General features: G+C 40.9%; 1 protein-coding gene across 2 annotated transcripts in view; it reads left to right on the top strand.

Moving 5' to 3' along the window:
- LOC109526760 (genetic suppressor element 1-like) overlaps window positions 1-20,131 on the top strand; it is a 62,351-nt gene that overhangs the window by 257 nt on the left and 41,963 nt on the right. The window contains exons 2-3 of one of the 2 annotated variants that reach the window (XM_019888235.1): window positions 13,378-13,482; window positions 14,123-14,318. In XM_019888235.1, the coding sequence (XP_019743794.1) occupies window positions 14,282-14,318 (37 nt within the window). In that variant the 5' untranslated portion in view covers window positions 13,378-13,482; window positions 14,123-14,281. Of the gene's footprint in view, window positions 1-13,377; window positions 13,483-13,616; window positions 14,319-20,131 lie in introns of those variants that run through there. The other variant, XM_019888234.1, reaches the window with a different exon arrangement.

The raw sequence follows: 20,131 nt of genomic DNA, 5'->3' as shown, positions 1-20,131 counted from the left end.
ATTTAGTAAATAATTGGTTCATTATTTATCATTAAAATAGATAACAGTCTCTTGAGCTATTTTCTACATTCTTCTCAAAAATTTGTGAACTTTAAACATGTTTTTTGGGGGGAATAACCGATCGATGCCTATTATTATTATTATTGTTGTTGTTGTTGTTGTTATATTTCGTTTAAATGCCAATAATGATTTCTCTCTGTAGCTAATCTTATTTAATTGTAGTTTATGGTGTATGTTATGCAGTAATAATAATAATAATAATAATATACATGTGTTATTGTTGGAAATAAGTTTCATGTTACATTATTGAGGAAATTAAACAAAACACAATACGAGAGTAATTATTGATAATAATAGCTTTGAATAATTTTTCTAGGCTACTCCTAAAAAAAATGAATGTATTTTATTTCGAAAGAATGCACTTTTGCAATTAGCTGAATCTGAAACACTTGAATGTTATATGTTTGATTTTGTTACCGTGTTTCATTATTATCCCCCCCAAGCGTTCATTAAAATAAAATGTTATCGGATCAACGCTTTTGGATGCAGCCGTTGCATTTACCCACCAGAGGGAAGCACAAACCACTAACCGATGAAAAATGTTCTCCCTTTTTACAACTACCTGTCCTCGTGACACAAAAGCGCCGCGTTTCAATAGAAACGTCGCGTTTTGTGACAATAGTGGTAATTATTATTTATTTCGTTGTCAGTTACTGTTTTTTTTAATAGACGAGGAGGAGAAGAGGAAAATGTGGAGAGTGAGTGATGGTGTTTCCCCCTGTGGCTGGACTACTTGTGTCTGTTAATGACCCTGTCTCTACTGAGCTTAGACAGATGGCCAATTAACTCCAATTAGGCCACTCTCAGCACATATTTGTTAACAGCTCACCACACACACACACACACACACACACACACACACACACACACACACACACACACAAAGTCATTTGTACCCCTTTGGCCATTTAACTTGACTCAGATTTTTATTTTTCGGTAATGAAGGGTTCGGTGAACTGCATATGAATTGGTTGGATTCAGTACCTTTAACAAGGTTAAGTACCACTACCTTAGACGCTGGTGTGTCATTTTCAGTTGACAGCAAGTGGCAAAATGGCCGCCACTGAGATGGGTAAAAACGGGTAGATTTTGCTGCATGATTTAATATTCCACAAACAGCACATTAATCAGAATACCACATTTAGATGAGTGGAGGCGCATAGAACATTCTGTAAAAAACATTTTTGACCTGACTTCCCATAAGAAGATAAAGAGCAATGTGTCTATTGCAAAGCACAACAGGCTCAAGTTACACCACTGCACATCGATGGTAAAGTAAACATTGTTAGCTAATTTTATTTAGTCCAGCGCCACTAGTTAGCTCAAACTAATCTCTCCACAGGAGGTTAAAGTTAGAGTCAGCCATCAGTGCACTTTCAATCACTGGGGTGATCTGGAACTAACTCCTGCAAGAAACAAGGGATTATTAGCCTATACAGTACGTCCTTTTGGCCCGCCATATTTTGTCAATCAAAAGTAGTGGAATAATCTCTTCCAATCTTTTTATCCGCTATAGGGCACGATGAAGCACAAATGACTGACCTGGAATCAGGGCTGAGAGGGTGTCACACAACGTTAACTTAAGCCAGCCTCTCTATGTGTGCATCCCTGCTTGCGTGTCTATGTGTGTGGATGTGTTGTGATGCCGTGACACTGAGGTGAAAACACTAGTTGACACTGACTCACAAAAGAGTCGAGCAAGTGCGAGTGATTGGTGAGAAACGGGGTGACGTTTGAATGTATGCGTGTGTGCGTGCGTGTGCGTGTTCTGTGTGATGCTGTGACACTGAGGTGGAAACACAAGTTGACACCGACTCGCAAGAGAGTGGATCAAGTGCGAGTGATGAGTAAAAAGTGGGGTGAGATTTCTGTGCTTGTGTGTGTGAGAGTGAAAAATAGAGTCAAGGATGTCACGGTCCAATTTTCTAGAGCATGCTTTGAGTGCGTTTTAAATATACACATCATCCAAAATAATTTTGACCAAGCAGCCCATCAGACAGCTTGTACCCAAGCAACCATTTATTTTCCATTTTTTCCCAAGGGTAAAGTTGCAAAATGAGCGAAGAGTGACACGTCCTCCAGTTTAAACAACCTTGTGGTAACTCTTGTCACTAATTTACATTTTGAGAGAATGAGTCATTTTTGGCATCCTTCTGACTGCCTTCATCATAAACTTTCAGCTGATGTTGGGAATCATTCGCTATGCTCGCTCACCAGATTCTCATTTTTCTTTGAGAGAATTTTTTGCTTTGACTTGCGAGCTAAAACTCACAGGACCGTTCTTCAAAAAAAAGATTTGAGCTATTTAATGCCACTCCCAGTCGAAGTTTACTGTCACACTTAACATGTAAAAGGAGAATGCCACGTTCTGTATTTAAAACAACCAAACAACGTTTCCATAATGATGCCCATGCTAGCTTAATGCCAACACACCGTTAAGCAAATAACGATAAATGTTCAGAACCTTAGCAATGGCATTGCTATGGTTCTGAACATTTATTAACTTGTATTTGAACACAAGAAGCAGTTCACTGGTTAAAATACAGTTGATCTCAATGCTCACAAACAACACAATGCAAAAATACCATAGACAGGCTTAACGTGAAGCATCTATGTGGTGGTGTTATAATGCTTTGAGCAATAGATATGTGACCGTGAATGGTGCATCAACACATGTAATAATGTAGCAATACTGACAAGCATGTATTCAACAACAACGAATACTACATCGGCTTACCGAGTCACACAATACGAGCAGCTACAGTAGTTGTGAGGTTCTTCATCGTGTGTGTATGAATGACTGTATTACACTGGCCCTTGGTGACCAAGTCACGCACACCAGAAGGAGTGGCAGTGGCTTAATTATGATATGTGAAAATCCCAAGTACTGAAGTATTTGTACTCCATTATGTTAAAAGACTGATTACGGCCCATCTGTCAATTTAGCACGTGACATCATTTTTCGATTGACATTTAACATACTCAAACAATTGCTGCGGTCAAGAAGACTCACATGATCATCCACGCCATTTCCCGTCTTTTTTTAATTTTTCAATCGCTCTGCCTCATTCAAATGTCACAGAAGGCTTTGTTTACTGAAAGAATGCCTGAGCTATTGCCACCCTGAAGGATGTGGGGCATCATGGTGAAAAGGTGGTTTAATGTTGTTATTTTATTCCGCTTCCTCTCCCCTTCCTTCTCCCCCACTATCCAACCTCCCTCTGGAGCCGCTGTGATTTAAGGCACGAAGGTGGACCAGTTGCCCGGCTGTCTGCTTGGCTGATGCGAGTTGTAACTCACTCTGCAGCCAGATAAGAGAGAGAGAGAGAGAGAGAGAGAGAGAGAGAGAGAGAGAGAGAGAGAGGGAGGGAGAGAGGGGGTGGGAGGTGGGGGGGTATTTGCATATGAAGATTCACAGCTTGAGCTCATACACATGAAAGCATGTTATAATACAACAAAATGCAGTTGTAGGTGTTCTCTGCTGGCCTTAACACAAACCAGAAGCCCTACATTTACAACCTAAATTCTAATATTATTCCATGAAATTATATTATTTTATTCCTAATCGTAGTGTTGTCGTCAAGACCACACCATGACATTTTCGAGACTGGATATGGTCTCTTTTCTTCATTTTGAAACATTTCTGTTACGTATGTTCGCTTTTTTTTTTTTTAGCCTGTATTTGTCGCCATGTCAAACTATTCTTCAGTGTCAGCACTCCTGGCTGATGTAACTTAAACTACATAAGCAATGGGACTGTTTCTTGAACCACCTGAATTTCAAAATTCATCCTCCTAGGGCCAAAGCGCTGGCTCTCAATGATCAATGATATCAGCATTTTGCTTGATTTGTTGCTCAGAGCAAAGCTAGATTTTTTTTCTTTTAGTTAGAATTCACATTTTGAATCTCTAAGGTTGGCAATGAAATGCTAATGAAAAGCTGTCCACTGTAGTAACCGCTGTCCTTGAAAGGGTTAAAACCCAAACAACAAACCAAAACCCAGGCTAAAACCCCCAATGTGAAACCTTAACCCTTGCCCTAAACCCTAACCTTTTGACATTGTTTTTTGGAATAGTTTTGATGGTTTCTAGAACTGTGATGTGATAGTGGCGATATTACGATGTGGATGAAGTCCCGACTGAAGGCCCGCCACATTTGTTTTGTTCGCTGTGAAAAATCTCTTCTTCCTCTTCCCTCCCGCTTTCCCAGTCAGCCACCCTCCTCACGCTCTCTCCATCTGTACATTATGTAGATGTCAATAATTCAACACAAGATCGGGGGGAAGCGGGCGCTTAACAACAGGTTACAATCTGGGCTGTAAAAGGCATAAAATCTGCATTTGTGAATAAAAGATGACTGCCAGGCGTTCAAAGCGGCCAGGAGCTGTCAAGGCTGCCATTTGTTTTGTGACAGTATCGCAGCAAAAAGTGACACTTCAAACGGGGCCCTTTGTCTTTATCTTGGCAGGTTTTCAATCTTTGCTCTATTTCGGCACACACGAGCTCAGTACAGTCATTTGCTTCCCGCTGTTTTGTAGATGCTCTTTTATCTGGCGGAGGGCCTTTTGTTGTCTTCTTCGACTTCCTCTTTTTAAACGACTTTTTTTTCACATGTTGTGAGTAACACGAGGTCAAAGATGACACACTAACTGCATTCAAAGCCCAAATGTCCTGTGCTGTAAAGGACACCTGAATGCATCATCACCTTGCTGCTCTGGACATCATTGCTGTCTGGATTGCCATTTGAGCATTTATTCCATGCAGCTTGAAGTGCATCTACTGTGAATGTTGTTTGTCTTCACTAGTAGGACAAGTCAGGGCTCCAGCAGAACAACTGATAGAAGAAAATGGTTTTCCCACTACTTTTTGGCCTACTAGGAAGACCTGAAGCTATATATAAGATCCACTTATTACTGCACTTTTTCTTATCAGTAATAGGACAAGTTTGGCATACTGTACCAGTAGGATAAGTACATGTTACCGATAAAATAAAACTGCACTAATATTACGACTAGTCAAGTGCCAGATGTTAATAGTAGAATTTGAGAATGTCACTAGTGGTACTAGTAGCATTTATATCCATCTTAAGGTTGTACTAGTAGACCAAAAGTGGTACTAGGAGTGGAAAACATACTAGTGTTCGTAGTGACATTCAAATGTTTACTTGGGAATATCTAGTGTGCTACTAGTGGCATTGGTAGCGCACAGATGTCAATATGTGCACAATGTCTAGGTTATCAGTGAGATTCAGATTCAAGACCATGTGCTTATATTGAAATAGTTCATCACACTAGTAATATGAGTGTCTTACTAGTAATGTTTTTCCACTATTGCCTTATTGCCACAACTGCACAGTAGTCTACACACTACTGGTGAAGCACTAGATGAGTAGAATTTTTTTTGATGTCACTATTGATGCTTTTATTTTTTTTTCCAGCACTGGTGCCACTTTTGGCCACCCAGAATGAGCTTAAACTGTACATACGAGTACTGCCAGAAAGGCGCTAGATGTACTAGTAGAATTTAATAACATCACTACCAGTACTTTTTCCAATACTAGCGCCACTTTTGGCCGACTAGTATGACCTTCATCTGGAAATGTCATGATCCTGTCCTGTTTTATTTTTTTTCAGTCTCCAGCGGGAGTGTGGACGTTCCCTCATGAGCCGCACCTGACGCTAATCTTGCGTCGTTGCCAACTGCCTCCAAAAGCCGTGCTTCACCGACAACTGGCTGTCGGATTATTCCCCTTGCTCATGGTCCCGTCCCCAAGTGTTGAATTCTCTAGATGTTCCCTTGTTCTTGCAACGTATTTGTCTCGCCACGTCTTTTCACAGTTCATCGTAAGTAGTCCTTTGTTGTTACTCCTAGCCTCGGTTTTGTATTATACGTGTTTGAGGTTTTCTTGTCTTTTTCATGACAAGCAATTTGCGTTTATATTTATCCTTGCCTCTTGCAAGTGTTTTTGGTTTGTCTCGTATCCCTAGTTATTGGTTATTCAGCTTCATTTGTTGTACTTTGTCTGTCTTGCGCTTTTTGTAAATGCACCTTTTTATGCAAAGATCTTGTCTACGTTTGTGGTATCCACCCCGATCCGGATTTTTTCCGGAACACAACAGGATATACATGCTTCTATTACTACTTGTGAAATTCTCAAGTTGTACTTGTTAAAATCTAGAAAAGTAAGGAGTACTATTAGCTTGCAGATGTCAACTGGTGCACTGTTTTGTCTCACTCGTAAAACGTGGTTGTCCTACTTGTATGCCAAAGTTGAGTTTGTGAGAACGAAGAACCTACTAGAAGATGGATGTCATAATCAGCATAAGTCATACTAGAAGGCCAAAAGTGGCATTGGTAGTCAAAAAAAAAGTTGCTAGTAAGACACATTCATTTTTCCAGTGCCCTGAATTGTCTGACTAGTGGACAAAGAATGTACAAATACGTTGGATATCAAGAATAGTGATTACATGGTTACATGACATTTGCGCCTCTTCTTCCAGCCATCTTTCATTACCTCTCCTTTTTCTCCTTCCTATTCTACCTCTGTCCGTCAACTATCTCTCTCTCTCTCTCTCTCTCTCTCTCTCTCTCTCTCTCTCTCTCTCTCTCTCTTTCTTTCTGCAATCCTGCCTCTAACTTCCACCCATCCCTTCACCTCCTCTCTATCCCTCACCTTCTAGTTCCTTCCATCTCCTCTCTCCCCCTCAATTCATCCTTCCTCCCTCTTCTATCACCACCACCCCACCATGTCCCCCTACTCCTATCTCATCCCCCTCCCTTTTTATGCCACAGGCCTGCAGATCCTTACTTTGTTCCTGACATCTGTTTTGCTAGGTGATTAATTGAGATGAGCATGTGGGGTGAAGGCTTGTATGGGGAGGGAGGAGGTGGGGGATGGGGTGAGTACTAGCTGAGACCCCCCTCAGGTAATGTGGGTCTATGTGCGTGATGATCAAGAGCATGGAAATAGATGGGGGGAAAAATAGTATAGTTATTTCTTTATAAAGAAATTATTTCCCAATTTCCATCCGCTTCAACTTGATGCCACAAAGCTTAATGATCTGACAGACTCGCACATACTGTATGTAAACTTTGGTATCCGTAGGTCCACATATGCGCAGTGTAAAAAAAAAATTACGTGTTTTTATATATACATTTATTTATTTCCTAGGGATTTTTTTTCCACCCAATTTTGTCCTTGTTGTTCGTGAAGAACATACAGGTATATTGAATATTTATCAGCGTTTCTTGAACGCTGTTAATTCGACATCAATCACAGGTGGGTTTTTGATATTCGCAGAGCAGGCCGGTCCCTATCACCTGTGAATAGTGGAAGTCGACTGTAATCCATTCCATTACAAAGCGACCATATAAAAAAACATTATTGAATATGTTTGCCCCATTCCACACTTTAAACATATTTAAACATGATAAATCAAACTCTAACTCATTAAAATCTGCTTCAAGTATTGCTTCACACCTATTCTCACTTACTGTCAAGAAATGCTCTACAATCATATATCACTTTGAGGAAAAGAATAGGAGACTCTCTGACACAGTTCTCCAAATAAAACCCAAAGCGCGCTTGCGTCAAGCTGTTTATTTGTCACCTGGAGTTGAAGTTTACTTTAAAATTGAAATGTAAAACCTCCAAGAATTAACTTCGCACATCCCCAATATGTTCAACCAAATCAAGCCAGCCTGCTTAACTCTAACATACACAATGCAAAACGCTTTAGCTGGGCTAACAGATTATCGCATGGTTTTACAGTAGTTCTAAACCTTCAAACAACTGCTACCGGTACTTTCAGACACAACTAAGGAACAACAAATACAAACAGAGCATACAACAATGCTAACAGGCATATACTGTATTCTCTGTACTCTGTGTGACGACAAATATTCCTGGAATTCAGCTAAGTATGGGTTTGTCTGTACTCTGTAAGAACCATAAAAAATGATTGCTTAAACATTGGGGATAATATAATAATGGGGGCACCAACAGTGATCCATAAATGCCTCTGCAAAATCAAAAGCCTGCTGTGATTTGTAGTGAGGAAACATCATAAATGCGTGGAATAATTTTTTAACAAGACACAAGTAGGAATGTCTTCCATCTAAGTGATTTATGGTCCATGGAGATCACAAGTCATCCAGAGAGACAGACATGTATTTAAAGGTCACGCGGCCGGCTCAGAGGAGGTCAGGGGTGGGCTCCTGTGGTTATAAGGCCGGAGTGGCGGAATTGTGCTGAGAGAAGTTCAAAACTCAGCTGTGTCTGCCATGATGATGGCAATTTAGGAATGAAGATGGGGAAAAAAAATCATTCGATTGACTGATGGAGTCATTTGATTTACTGGTAAACTAGCTTGGTCGCAGATTGTATGTCAAGGTGCCACTAGATTTTCTTCATGCCTCAAATATATATCAATCGATTGACTGTGAAGAGCCTCCATATCTGTAACACCCCCGTTTGTCACGACTGGATCAATGCAGGCATGTACCGGGCCTGCTCTACGTGGGGACAAAAGTGTTGGGACATGTTTTAATCAGTTCAGGCAGGGGGTTAGCTTCCCTCTGATCTTTCAGAGAACGAATGCTATCGAATGAATGGATGGACCATTGTGTCTTTGAAAGTTATTTTCAGGAATTGAGATGACAAAGAAAATCATTTTATCCAGCCATCTGTCCTATCTGTTGATTCATCCACCCATGGATCTGTCTGTCTGCCCTCATATCTTAAACTATCACCAATCCGTGCATTGGTCCATCTATCCCTCCGTCCAGCATCCGTCATCTCAAAACCCACCCATCAATCCGTCTAAAGCTTTGAAAAGGACAAGAGAAGCACACCGCAAGCTACATCTGCAATGTTCATGTTGGAAAAGGAGCAGGAAGATGTACAGTGTGACGGTGCATGTCATCCCAGCGCTGATATACAATATCAATAATATATTACTAACAACCATATACAATACCACTAGACTAAGGACCACTTGCTAGATTGAGTCAGTGTTTCATTCTTTTTTTGTTTACGTCCTGCCTTCATTTAAACGTGTGCACACATGAGCAACAATAAGACATCACGGCCATCCAAACCTCCATAAGTAAAATTGTTAAGGGTGTTATGTGTCTGTGACGGCATTTCTGCCCCATGTTTTGACGTGAGTGTAACACTGTTGTGTATCCACTTTCACGTTGGTTTTTACCTACTTTTTCACCTCCCGTTTTTCTGAACCCATCAGTGTCTAATTAAATGTCTCGCTATGCAGGAGACGGGAGGATGATGAGAAAGATTGGTGTTTCTATAAAATATATGCATAATGACCTCTTCTGACAATTATTTTTGATATAATGCAGTATCACTACCTCCCCACCCCCGCCTTTCCCAATCTCTCTCCCTCCGTTCCTTTCTCCTCCCCCTGCATCTTTTAATCTTCTTTCCTTACTGTGCGCCGCCTCTTTTAATGTCTGCTGCGCTGACATTGGGAATGACAAATATATTTACTAACAGGGATACACCAATGGCACAAGAGTGACTGCCGAGGTAATGATGTTCGCTCGCTAACTCGGGGGGCCAACGGGCTTCAACGAGTGTGTGTGGGGGTAGCAAATACATAAAGGGGGAAAGTAGAGGAGGATGCAGGGCTTTGTCTTTTCTTCATCATTTGGCTGCTTGTGTTTGTCATCGCTCTGTGGTCGCCTGTCAGCGGTTGGCGAGCGACAGAAAGGAAATAGTAGGGAGGGTGGTGGCAGGGGCGGTAGAAATGTTTAAGTGCTGATGGCAGCCCTGGTTACTGCAGGGACCGGGGTGTCGTTTCTTATTCTGCCACAGCGTGCATCTGACAGGCTAGTGATAGAGAGCCAAGGAAGTGAGGGGGAGGAGGAGCGGGGGGGGGGGGGAAGACGGCTTCACAAGTCTGTGACGGCGTCTGTTTTGAAGGCGGGAGAAAAGCTCCCCCTTGAAGGGGAGAAATGATTTAAAGGTTTTATTGACCTCATCATGAGGCTCTCTTCTCCCCCTCCTCATGCTCGGGATAGATTGACTTATACAACTCCCTCGGTGACAGGCCTTCCCTGTTGTTTCCACAGCGATGGGGTCAGGGGTGCTGGCTCATTATTGGCTGTTGTCCATAATCATCGCACATTGCGCCGTTGCGCCTCCTGTTCCTCCTGTTCCTCTTTTGACCTCGCTGCAGCAGAGCGTGACCCACACACTGGAGTTCAGAGGTCTCTAGAAAGCGCAGTGCGGCAACTTGACATTTAGTCCGTCACCAAGCTCGCAAATCAAAACGCCATCCATCATCCATCCATTTTCAACACCGCTTATCCTGAAGAGGGTCGCGGGGAGTTGCTCTAGCCTGTCCCAGCTGACTTTGGGCTGAAGGAAAACTACACCCAGAAATGGTCGCCAGCCAGTCTCAGCAAATCAAAACACTTATCTCTCAAATCATCTATTCCCATTGAAATGCCAATAATACAATCCATCCTTCCCCTCAAAAAATGTGTATTTTAATAAGGAAAAGCGTCAAACCTGTACTTTATAAAAACATACAGTAATGTTTTAATTCAATAGAATTCAAAACTATTGAACATTTTTTTGTCACGCTGCATCAGTTGAATGACCATTGTGCTGCACTTTCTAGTGTGTCCACCTTGGCCACCTGGGTGAAGCATAAGACAATGTTTGTTTGTTTGTTTGTTTGTTTGTTTGTTTGTTTGTTTGTTTATTGAACATATATAAAACATACAATAACAGATGACAAAATGCAAAAAAAAATTATGAAAGGAAAATAAAGGTAAGTAATACAAACATCATCACAGTTATATGTTCAAAGGAGTAGGAAGAAGTATACAACTTATCTAGTCCTACCCCTTGTTGTGCAATAATGTATATTGATCATTTCCAATACCAAAGAAAAGGAAGAAATCTACATTTCATCAATGAGATGGATATACTATAATTGAGAGCTCTTAACCCATCTCTCAGCTCATCAGTATGACACCTATATTAGTCGTTCTTCACTGAGAATAAATATATAAATATGAGAACTGCTACAGTGTCTGTCTACATGTGTTGCTGCATTAGTGTTCAGTCAGTTGCCTATATGATTATCAGACACCATCATTGATGCTATTTAGTGTAAGCATTAAGCTAGTAGACTGAAAAGCTAAACTTTGTAATTCTTGAAACATTGTTCAGTATTTGCCAAAGGTCTGCTTGTTGTGGATCAAATTGAGTCGAGTTCGTGCTTGTGAGTTAAAATATACAAAAAAATCAGCTACACAACATTTTGTGGTATCTCATAATTCAAGTTACTTCTGTCTCATGGCAAAAACAACAAAAAAAAAAATCCCAATTGAAATGACAATCTGTTCCAGCCCCCTCAAAAAAGTGAGTGTTCTCATATTGTATTTGTGCATTTAACTAATTGTTCCGTTCATTCAAGGGCAAGTGCATGGGTGACTGTGGCTCTCTTTGCCCACTTGCGAGGGCATTACCATACCTTAACTGCGACATTTTTGAGGGTCACTTCACTCAAGCAATGGCGTGGTTTGAAGATCGCTTGTCAATCAAATTTGGTCTGGCCACACAAAGCAAAGAAAGCCATGGATAGAAGATATTGAAAAAATATTTTCTCCTTTCAGTACATTTTCATTCTGCTCTTTCTTTCTAAATAAGGAGTTGAATCCTTATTTCTACTTTGATTGTTTTTTTATTTTCTTTTTAACACAAGTCTATATCTACTCAAGTACAGAGGTAAGTACTTCTGCCTCCTCTGTGCCAACGCTTCATCCTCTTTACCGTTTCCTCCTTTGCTTTATCTTCCCTCCACACTGGGCCGCCGTTGTCAGTTTGTGGTTGGCTAACGTGTCGTAACTGCTCCCACAACTGCTTATCAAATTATGTACTACCATCAGGACAAAAGTATTAGGACTCATGGCTATAAAAAAACCTACACAGGAAATTAACACAGAAGAAAATAACGCAAATCATTCTCAAAGGAAGTCTTTTAAACACGCTGTTGTCGTTATCAAACCTTTTTTAATTGTCAGAGGTAACAAAAACACTTGCACTCTGTACTAAGTGGAAGTACAGATACAGTACTTGTGTAATGAAAAAAAAATAGGTTAGCAAGTTTAAAACACAATTTGCACTTTTTTTGTTTACTTTTACTTAAGTACAGCAATTGAATCAATAGGCCTGCTTCTACTTTTACCAGAGTATTTTTTTACACAAGTGTCTATAAATTTAGTTAAGTACAGCTTGCAAGTACTCTCCATGTGCACGCACACTTACACACACACTTCTTGACAAGCGATCTTCACACTTCCCTGCCAGATGGAAGTGGAGGTGGTGGCTCTGTGTGAGGCAATGGTATAAGGTCAGGAGAGGTCTTCAATCCTGTCCTGCCTGTTTTCCATCTCAGGTGAAAGTTCCTTGCTCTGTGATAGTGGAGGTGGTGATTCTGTGGGGAGGTGAAGGCGAAGGTGGTGGTTCAGTGCAAGGTGTTGGTTCCGAGGGGCCCTGAGCCCTTGGCCGTAGAACCTTTCCATCACTATCCAAACCTCCATTTTCCTCAACTTGATATTTTCGTCTCTGCCTCTTATCTGCCTTCTTTGTGTCCTTTTTTTAAAGAGTGAGATTGATTTTGAGGAGCCTCAAGAGCTATCTATAACACCTTGGCTTTCACTGGTGGATAAATATATATACTGTGTGACGCACTGGGCCTGCTACATGTGTGGACAAAAGTATTGGGTAACGTAAGCAAAAATCAACAAAATCCCCTGCTCTCGATGACCCATCGAAAAAGGAAGGAAAAACTTGTAATCTTGAGACGAGATCACAAATTCTAGGCTCCCACTTCCGGGATAACCAAGCTGCAATGGATGCCGAGGGGGAAACATTCAATACATGATATGATCCTATGATATGAAGTTCAAGTAGACCCCTGCTGAAGTAGTCCTCCTCGGATCTTGTCCCATTCAGTCGATTTAGAATCCTCCTCACTTTGCCCATTGAGGAAAGAGGAGAAGCAGCAATAAAACAGGCCAAAATCCAGATGTCCAGGAGCTGAGCCAGAGCAAGTTGCATAGTTTGTGTCACCAAAGGGGCTGTTATGAGTGTGAAACGATGTAAATGTGTAATCAACTCATCATATTATCACACCCGCACAATGAATTGCTAATGAGTTGGGGCACTTAAGTCCACCTACCGCTATCAGTAAAGCACAGCTACCTGAAAAACCCAATTAAGTATTGTAACAAAGCATTTTAATTTCACTGTCGCACTAATCTGTCTGTGTGGGTTTTGCAGGTCCCATCCATGCAGTGCAAAGCAGCATCAGTACACTGACTGGAGGTTGAGAAAGAAAAGGAAAGAGGAGAAGAAGAAGATGGGAGGGAGAGCTGGGCTGACCGAGTGTGCACACACACACACACACACACACACTCTCCCCCATGATGAATCAGCTGTCACTCAGGCACCAGTCCAATCTACTGATAATGAGAAGTGCATCAACACCCTCTTTCGCTCGCCTCGCTTCCTCTTCCTCTCACCCATCCTCTTTTGCCCACACGCGCACACGCACACACCAGGCAGCTTCATTCCTCTCCTTCCACACTCACACAAACTCATTCATCTCTCCCTCACTGGTCTATCTTGTAATTCTCCTCCTCTTTTTCCCCTCCATCTCTCTCTCTTTTTTCTTCCTCCTCCTCCTCTTGGATGCCCGCTGAGCTAAGCAGTCACTAGTGGGTCCGAGGAGGCAAAAGGAAGGAGGATAAAGCCAGAATAGATTCAGAAAATAAGGGAAACAGGAGTGGGGGGAAAAAGCGGGATGAGCAAGAAGCGGTTCAATGAATAGTAGCAAGGAAGGGATTACAAAGACTGAAAAAAAGGAGAGGAAGGAGCAAGCCTGGCAGAAGCTTCGCCACTTTCTTTTTCTCTCTATCCATTCTCGTTTGCTCACAGACAGCGAAAGGGAGGAATGATAACACAGCCGCTAGTCTCCACCTGGAGTCCAATCAATTGTTCTCCACCTTTTTTGGGGTCTGCGCAGGTTCAGTCTACCAGCGTAAAAGGGGAGTAGACAGAGGCTGACCTCTCACCACCCCAACAGGACCCCACGAGCGAGAGGAGGACGGGGGGCAGTGGCGGATGACTAACTGCCAACGACGAGCTCTTTAACCTGACCCCCACTTCTAGTCAGAGCGGAGGCATGTTCGGATTAAAGGCACCACACTTCTGCCTCCCAGGTACGTCGAGTTCTTCTTCTTCTTCTTCTGGCGTTTTTGGTATTCAGCACTCTAGTAGAATGAATAGGACGCACTAGTAGAATGATTACGTCTTCTAATGTTTTTCCACTGACATGTCTGCATGGTAGTAAGACAATTTAGGACAAGTGTGGCGGGACAACTGTGCTTTATTTGACTTAAGATTTTATAATGTCACTATTAGTATTAGTGGTAACATACTTTTGAGCATTTATTGATAAGTTCAGTGCACTTGAAGAATGGCTGACTTTCTAGTGGTGTTTTTTATTTTTCAGTACTGATGCTTCTTGTGGCCCACAAAAATGCCGTTCAACTTTACTAGTAAACTAGTGTGCTACACTAACAACATTACTAGGCCTAACTAGTAGGCGTATGTCATGCACTAGTAGCCTCCAGTACTCTACCATAAGTGCAAAAATGCTCAAATGCTTTTGCCTTACTCATAAACTGAAGTTATTTAAATGTATGCAGAAATGTCATACAATAGTGGAAAATTTATTACCGGTAAAACACAGTCATTCTACGAGTGAATTTTCTTACTCGCGTTTTGGCACCTGCAGTTCAGCATACGCATATTGGCAGATCGGAATATATATATATATATATATATATATATTTTTTTTTTTTTTTAAATCTCTCTCACACTCACCCCCAACGTTTTCCCACTCTCTTTTTCATGGACAACGCATCATGAATGTTTTGCAGCGTGTTTTTTAAACATTTTATGCGGTTTAAAATTGTAAATTCCTCCCTCCCCCATTTCCCCGCCAATGCATTTCAGTGGACGTCAGTTGTTTTCGCTCTTCGCGGGTGGCCTGGTTCCTATCCCTTCACAAATAGCGGGATCATGGACATTAAGATGCATATAAAATAAAATAAATGGTCAAAGGGCTTTCCAGAATTTCAGAATTGATTTGATATCCAGCTTAAGGTCCATGTCGTTGGCGTTTTTCCCTTCACTAGTAATACAACTTTGGCATGCTTGTTTAACAGCTACATGTTACTAGTAAGTCAGAACTGTACACTAGTTGCATGCTACTCGTGTTATTAGTTATTTCTAGTGTTATTATTTGTTTATTTATTGTTAGTAGAATTGTACTTAATATCTAGTGCTTCACTAGTAGTACTACAAGTGGGCAGATGTCAAGTAGTGGGTAGCTTTCCCTCACGAGTAAGCCATAGTTGTCCTACTAGTCTGTAAAATATGTCATCCAGTAGTAGAAGGCAGTAATGGGAAAATGTTACTTAAAACAGTTGTTCGACTTGTGCATACTAGTCTTTCTTCTATTGCGGACGAAGAGCATACTAGTACCTGAAGCTTAATCTGGATATTCAGGATATTGTCTCAATGTTCAAACAGCTTCCCATAAAGCCATGCCACATTGATTGGCTGTAAAAATGAAGTTAAAGTGCTGTAATAGGCATGCATGTAGGAGCCACTCTGTTGAATTAAAATGAATCGTTTTTTTGGGACTCAGTTGCTCATGAATAGGAAAATGCCAGAGTCTGGAACGGGAATGACACATTGTAGAACGCCTTCATGGACCTCCGCTATACAGTATGTCAGGTTTTGGTCGTTAAGATTCATGCATTATTCACTGGGAAATTAAGAATTATCCAAATTTAATGGGGGCTATCAATGGCATAGTGTGGTGTAAATCAAGTACAGTTGGGTCCAACCGATATGGATTTTTTTTTTTTTTTTTAAAACCGATGCAAATTATTATTTTTTTGACCGAAAAAAATACAGATTACCGTTCATCAGGTGATTAATTAACTATATATATATATATATATATATATAATAAATGCAGATTTTTCCCCCCCTAATGCATTCCAATGGCCGCCAGTTATACTTGGATTTTTGCTCTTCGCACATTGGCCTGGTCCCTCCCTATTCCCCGTGAAGAGCGGGGGTCAGCTGTAAATATATTGTTAAAAAAAAAAATCCTTTTCGGTTCCCATAATGCATTGTCTGGCATAATGCATTTGATTCATTAAGTTATAAGGACTGTGAGTATTGTTGCAGTCTCTGTTTATGTGCATTGCTGCTCCATGTTTGTTAAAGGAGCAGTTATTTGAAGGTTTGTAGTTAATGAGACATCTATGCTGGTTTCTGTTAGCCCATCTATGGTGTTTCACATGATATTAGCATTAAGATAGCTCACTTGTTTGATTGTACAGTATGATATGGTGGAACATTTTGCTCTGTATATCGACAATGTTGAATTCTGTGTTAGTTATAGAGTAAACTACACTATCAACTAAAAATGACATGAACAGCCTAAAGCAAGCACGTTAAGCCTTTTATTTCAGAAACTTGGAAGTGAGAATTTTGTCCCCCCCCCCCACACTGCCCTCATAAATCTTTGTGTTAAGACACATAGGAACTGTTTTTAAAAAAATGCAGTATACTGTATGTTTTTGGGCAGTGCTTCTACTTTTACACAAGTAGTTTTGCAATGGTATCTTTATATAAAAGTTTAATTCGTTTGATAATCCTGTGTAACCCATAACACTGTGTGTGTAGTATACTGTGTAGACACCAAAAAAGAAGAATCAACTTCTTCTCTTGCTACTACGTAATATTTGTCATTTTAGTTGAGGATAGGGAATGTATTCATATGAGTATTGTTATAATCTATTATCTACTTGTGTTGCTCCACCGTTTGTATTCAAATATTCATTGCTTTGAAAACCGCAGGTATCGGTGCTAACTGTGAGCATGTAAATGGCGTTTTGCATTGTTTGTTAGCATGAATCCAAGCGGGCTTCTTCATTAGCCATGTTGTTTTAAATACACGTCTTTGTTATGTTTAAATAGCTGGTTATTGTGAAGTGAGTTAAACTGAATTTGCAATTGCAAGTTAAAGCAAAAAATTGGCCGAATGACAGCTCGCATCTCGATAAACGTGTATGTCGGATCACTCTTAACGCACTGGTGTATCTGTACTTCTATCTGTACTCTGAGTGTTTTATCCACCTCTGAATGTGGATCATGAGAGGTGCTCACACAAACACAGCGGGCCTGAAAAGTGAAAGCAAGGTGAGAACAATCCTCACGACAAGGCGAGAAGGAAGGAGTGGAAACTGGGGTAATAAAAAAGAATTGTTGCGAGAGAGATTACCGAAAGAGGACCTTTACGACAAGATTCCCTTTTACCTCAGGCCCCCTTTAAGTTGTGTGCGATGATTAAGCGCCCTGCTGTTGGGTCAAGTAAGATGCAGGAGTGTGTGGGTGTGTGGGGTGGGTGGGTGTGTTTGTGTAAAGAAGGGGAGGTGGGGCAGTATATTAAACAATGTACTGCACCTTGTGAATCTTTCATGCTGCATTTTGAATTATACATCCCCTGTCATAAATGATTGAAGCGCTGTGATTATGCCAAGCTTTGTCTTTTTGTGTGTGTGTGTGTGTGTGTGTGTGTGTGTGTGTGTGTGTGTGTGTGTGTGTGTGTGTGTGTGTGTGTGTGTGTGAAATCTCACTATGAAACATCCACAGAACGCCTGCTTCCTAGGCTTTCAGATAAGCTGTTTGAGCATTTATTCAATCTAGCACATTTTTTGATCGGCTGTAATGTCTTTAATTCACCAATCAATCCATAACATCATTGATCGGCTCCACAGTAAAAACCGTACAGCTGCAGTATTTCCCACATACTCGTTTACCTGTGTACGGCCATCACAAATAAATTTTGACTGCTACTAAGAGATTTTGGCACTGCAACTGTTATAATAACTTCTGTAGTTGCACAGAAAGCTGCTCTGCTATACTTGTGTGCTCTTTGTGTGAGTCTGATAATCAAGACCAGTCCCAATTTCCTTTTAATATTCCTTTCAGCATCCCACTTGACTTCATCCTGCCATGCAGGAAATATGGCTCCCAAATCCACAAGTTAAATTCTTTTGAAAAGGTTGTAACTAAAGTATTTAGTTGTATTTTATTTTCCTCTTCCATGTTTTGAAAGCAGCCACATTGTTACAAACAAGCAGAATTAGATTTTTAGTTGAAGCATACAAATTTTATATTCATTCTACTTGCAGAACTTGTTTTTGTACCTCCTATTTTCCTTGGGACATTGCAAAGATTGTTAAACATTGGCAAAGATAATTCTGTTGTTGCTAAGTAAACAGCATACAAGTTTACTTAAAATGTGCCAAGGGACTACAAATAGCAGGGGATGATCCAGGATTTTTTTTCTCTTCATGTGGGGTGGAGAAAATGGTGCAGAATTATAGTTTCGAATATCAAATAAAAAGTTGGAGCCGCTTATCCTGACGAGGGCTGCGGACTATGCTGGAGCCTATCCTAGCTGACGTCGGGCAGTAGGCGGGGTCGACCCTCCACTGGTTACTAGCCAATCGCAGGGCATAACCATTCATATTCATATTCACAGTCACACCGACGGACAATTTTAAGCGTTCTATTAAGCTGCCATGCATGTTTTGGTAATGTGGGAGGAAACCAGAGCACCAGGAGAAAACCCACGCAGGTTTGCAGACTCCACACAGGAAGGCTGGGGCCGGATTTGAACCCACAGCCTCTAAATAAGATGAAAAAAAAAATATATATATATATATATATATATATGAATAAGAATGAAATAGAGACAATAAAATAGCAGTTTTTGAAGCACAAGCACCACCTGGAAAAAAAAAACAACACGTTAATATGATTTCTTTTATTATTAATAGGAGTATTATATTTTTATTACTATTATATTTTTGTCCTTTTCGTGTGTGTGTGTGTGTGTGTGTGTGTGTGTGTGTGTGTTATTTTATCGGGAGCTGTTTATCTGACTTGTGTGCTGGCAGGTCATCTTTATTGGCTGCTGTGCTGTTTTCAGCCTCTGGCTCGCCCTGTTCAACTTGACCTCTGCATTGATTTCTATGATATGTGTTAGCGCTGCAAGGACACTGTGGTGTGTGATTTATGGCACATGTCACGTGAAGGCGCTCTCACGCACACGCACTGCACACTCCCCACTCCGCCTGAGGCTCTCAGGCAACAAATATTCTTCTCGTTCAACTGCAGTCAGCTAGACTCAAGAAAATAGCAATTCCTAAGCATATTTTGGAAGCAAAGTGCCTTTTGAGGTTTGGAGCTGTTAAAGCGTCATTTACCAAGGTAACAGTAGAGCAATGCATGAAACTGTAATGGTGCAGCTTAGAGTGAACCGAGGTGAAAGTGTCAATTGGATTTTTTTGGCGTGGCCTTTGTGGCACATGGCGACGAAAACAAGTGGTCGGGGCCCGTAATGATAGAGCGAGGATGCCACGCGGTGGATCGCTTACTCTCTTGCTTCCCACTTGCTGGTTTTCTTTGGCTTCTTAGCCATTTGTTTTTCATTTTTGACCGCTGCGAGTGCCAGCAGAATTTTGACTCCTGCGTGAGACCCTGAGCAAAGACAAAAATTAAAGCAATATTCGAATTTGCACGTGAAAATTGGTATTATACCTTGTAATGTATCATATGCTGTTGTGCACCAAACATAAGCACCTCAAGTCAAACCAATCCAAGTTTATTTATATATCCCTGAGTTATTAAAAAAAAAAAAAGTCTCGAAGGGCTTAACAAACCCACAGTTGACAAAGATTAGCAACACCCATGGGCGTCATTAGGCCTATTTTAGGGAGGCTTCAGCCTCCCTAAAAATGTCTTTAGCCCCCCTAAATAATTTCATTGCATTATTTAAAAAAAAGTATTATTTATTTTTCCTGTACTTTCGCTAATATATTGCATCAAATTCAATGTAATGTGGCCATTTTAAATTATATTTCGATACCCTGCCATTATT

This window comes from Hippocampus comes, unplaced genomic scaffold (assembly GCF_001891065.2).
Source record: "Hippocampus comes isolate QL1 unplaced genomic scaffold, H_comes_QL1_v1.1 scaffold112, whole genome shotgun sequence".
Classification (NCBI taxonomy): Eukaryota; Metazoa; Chordata; class Actinopteri; order Syngnathiformes; family Syngnathidae; genus Hippocampus; species Hippocampus comes.
Note: the sequence above shows the minus strand (reverse complement) of the source record. Positions and strands in the feature narration are given on the sequence as shown.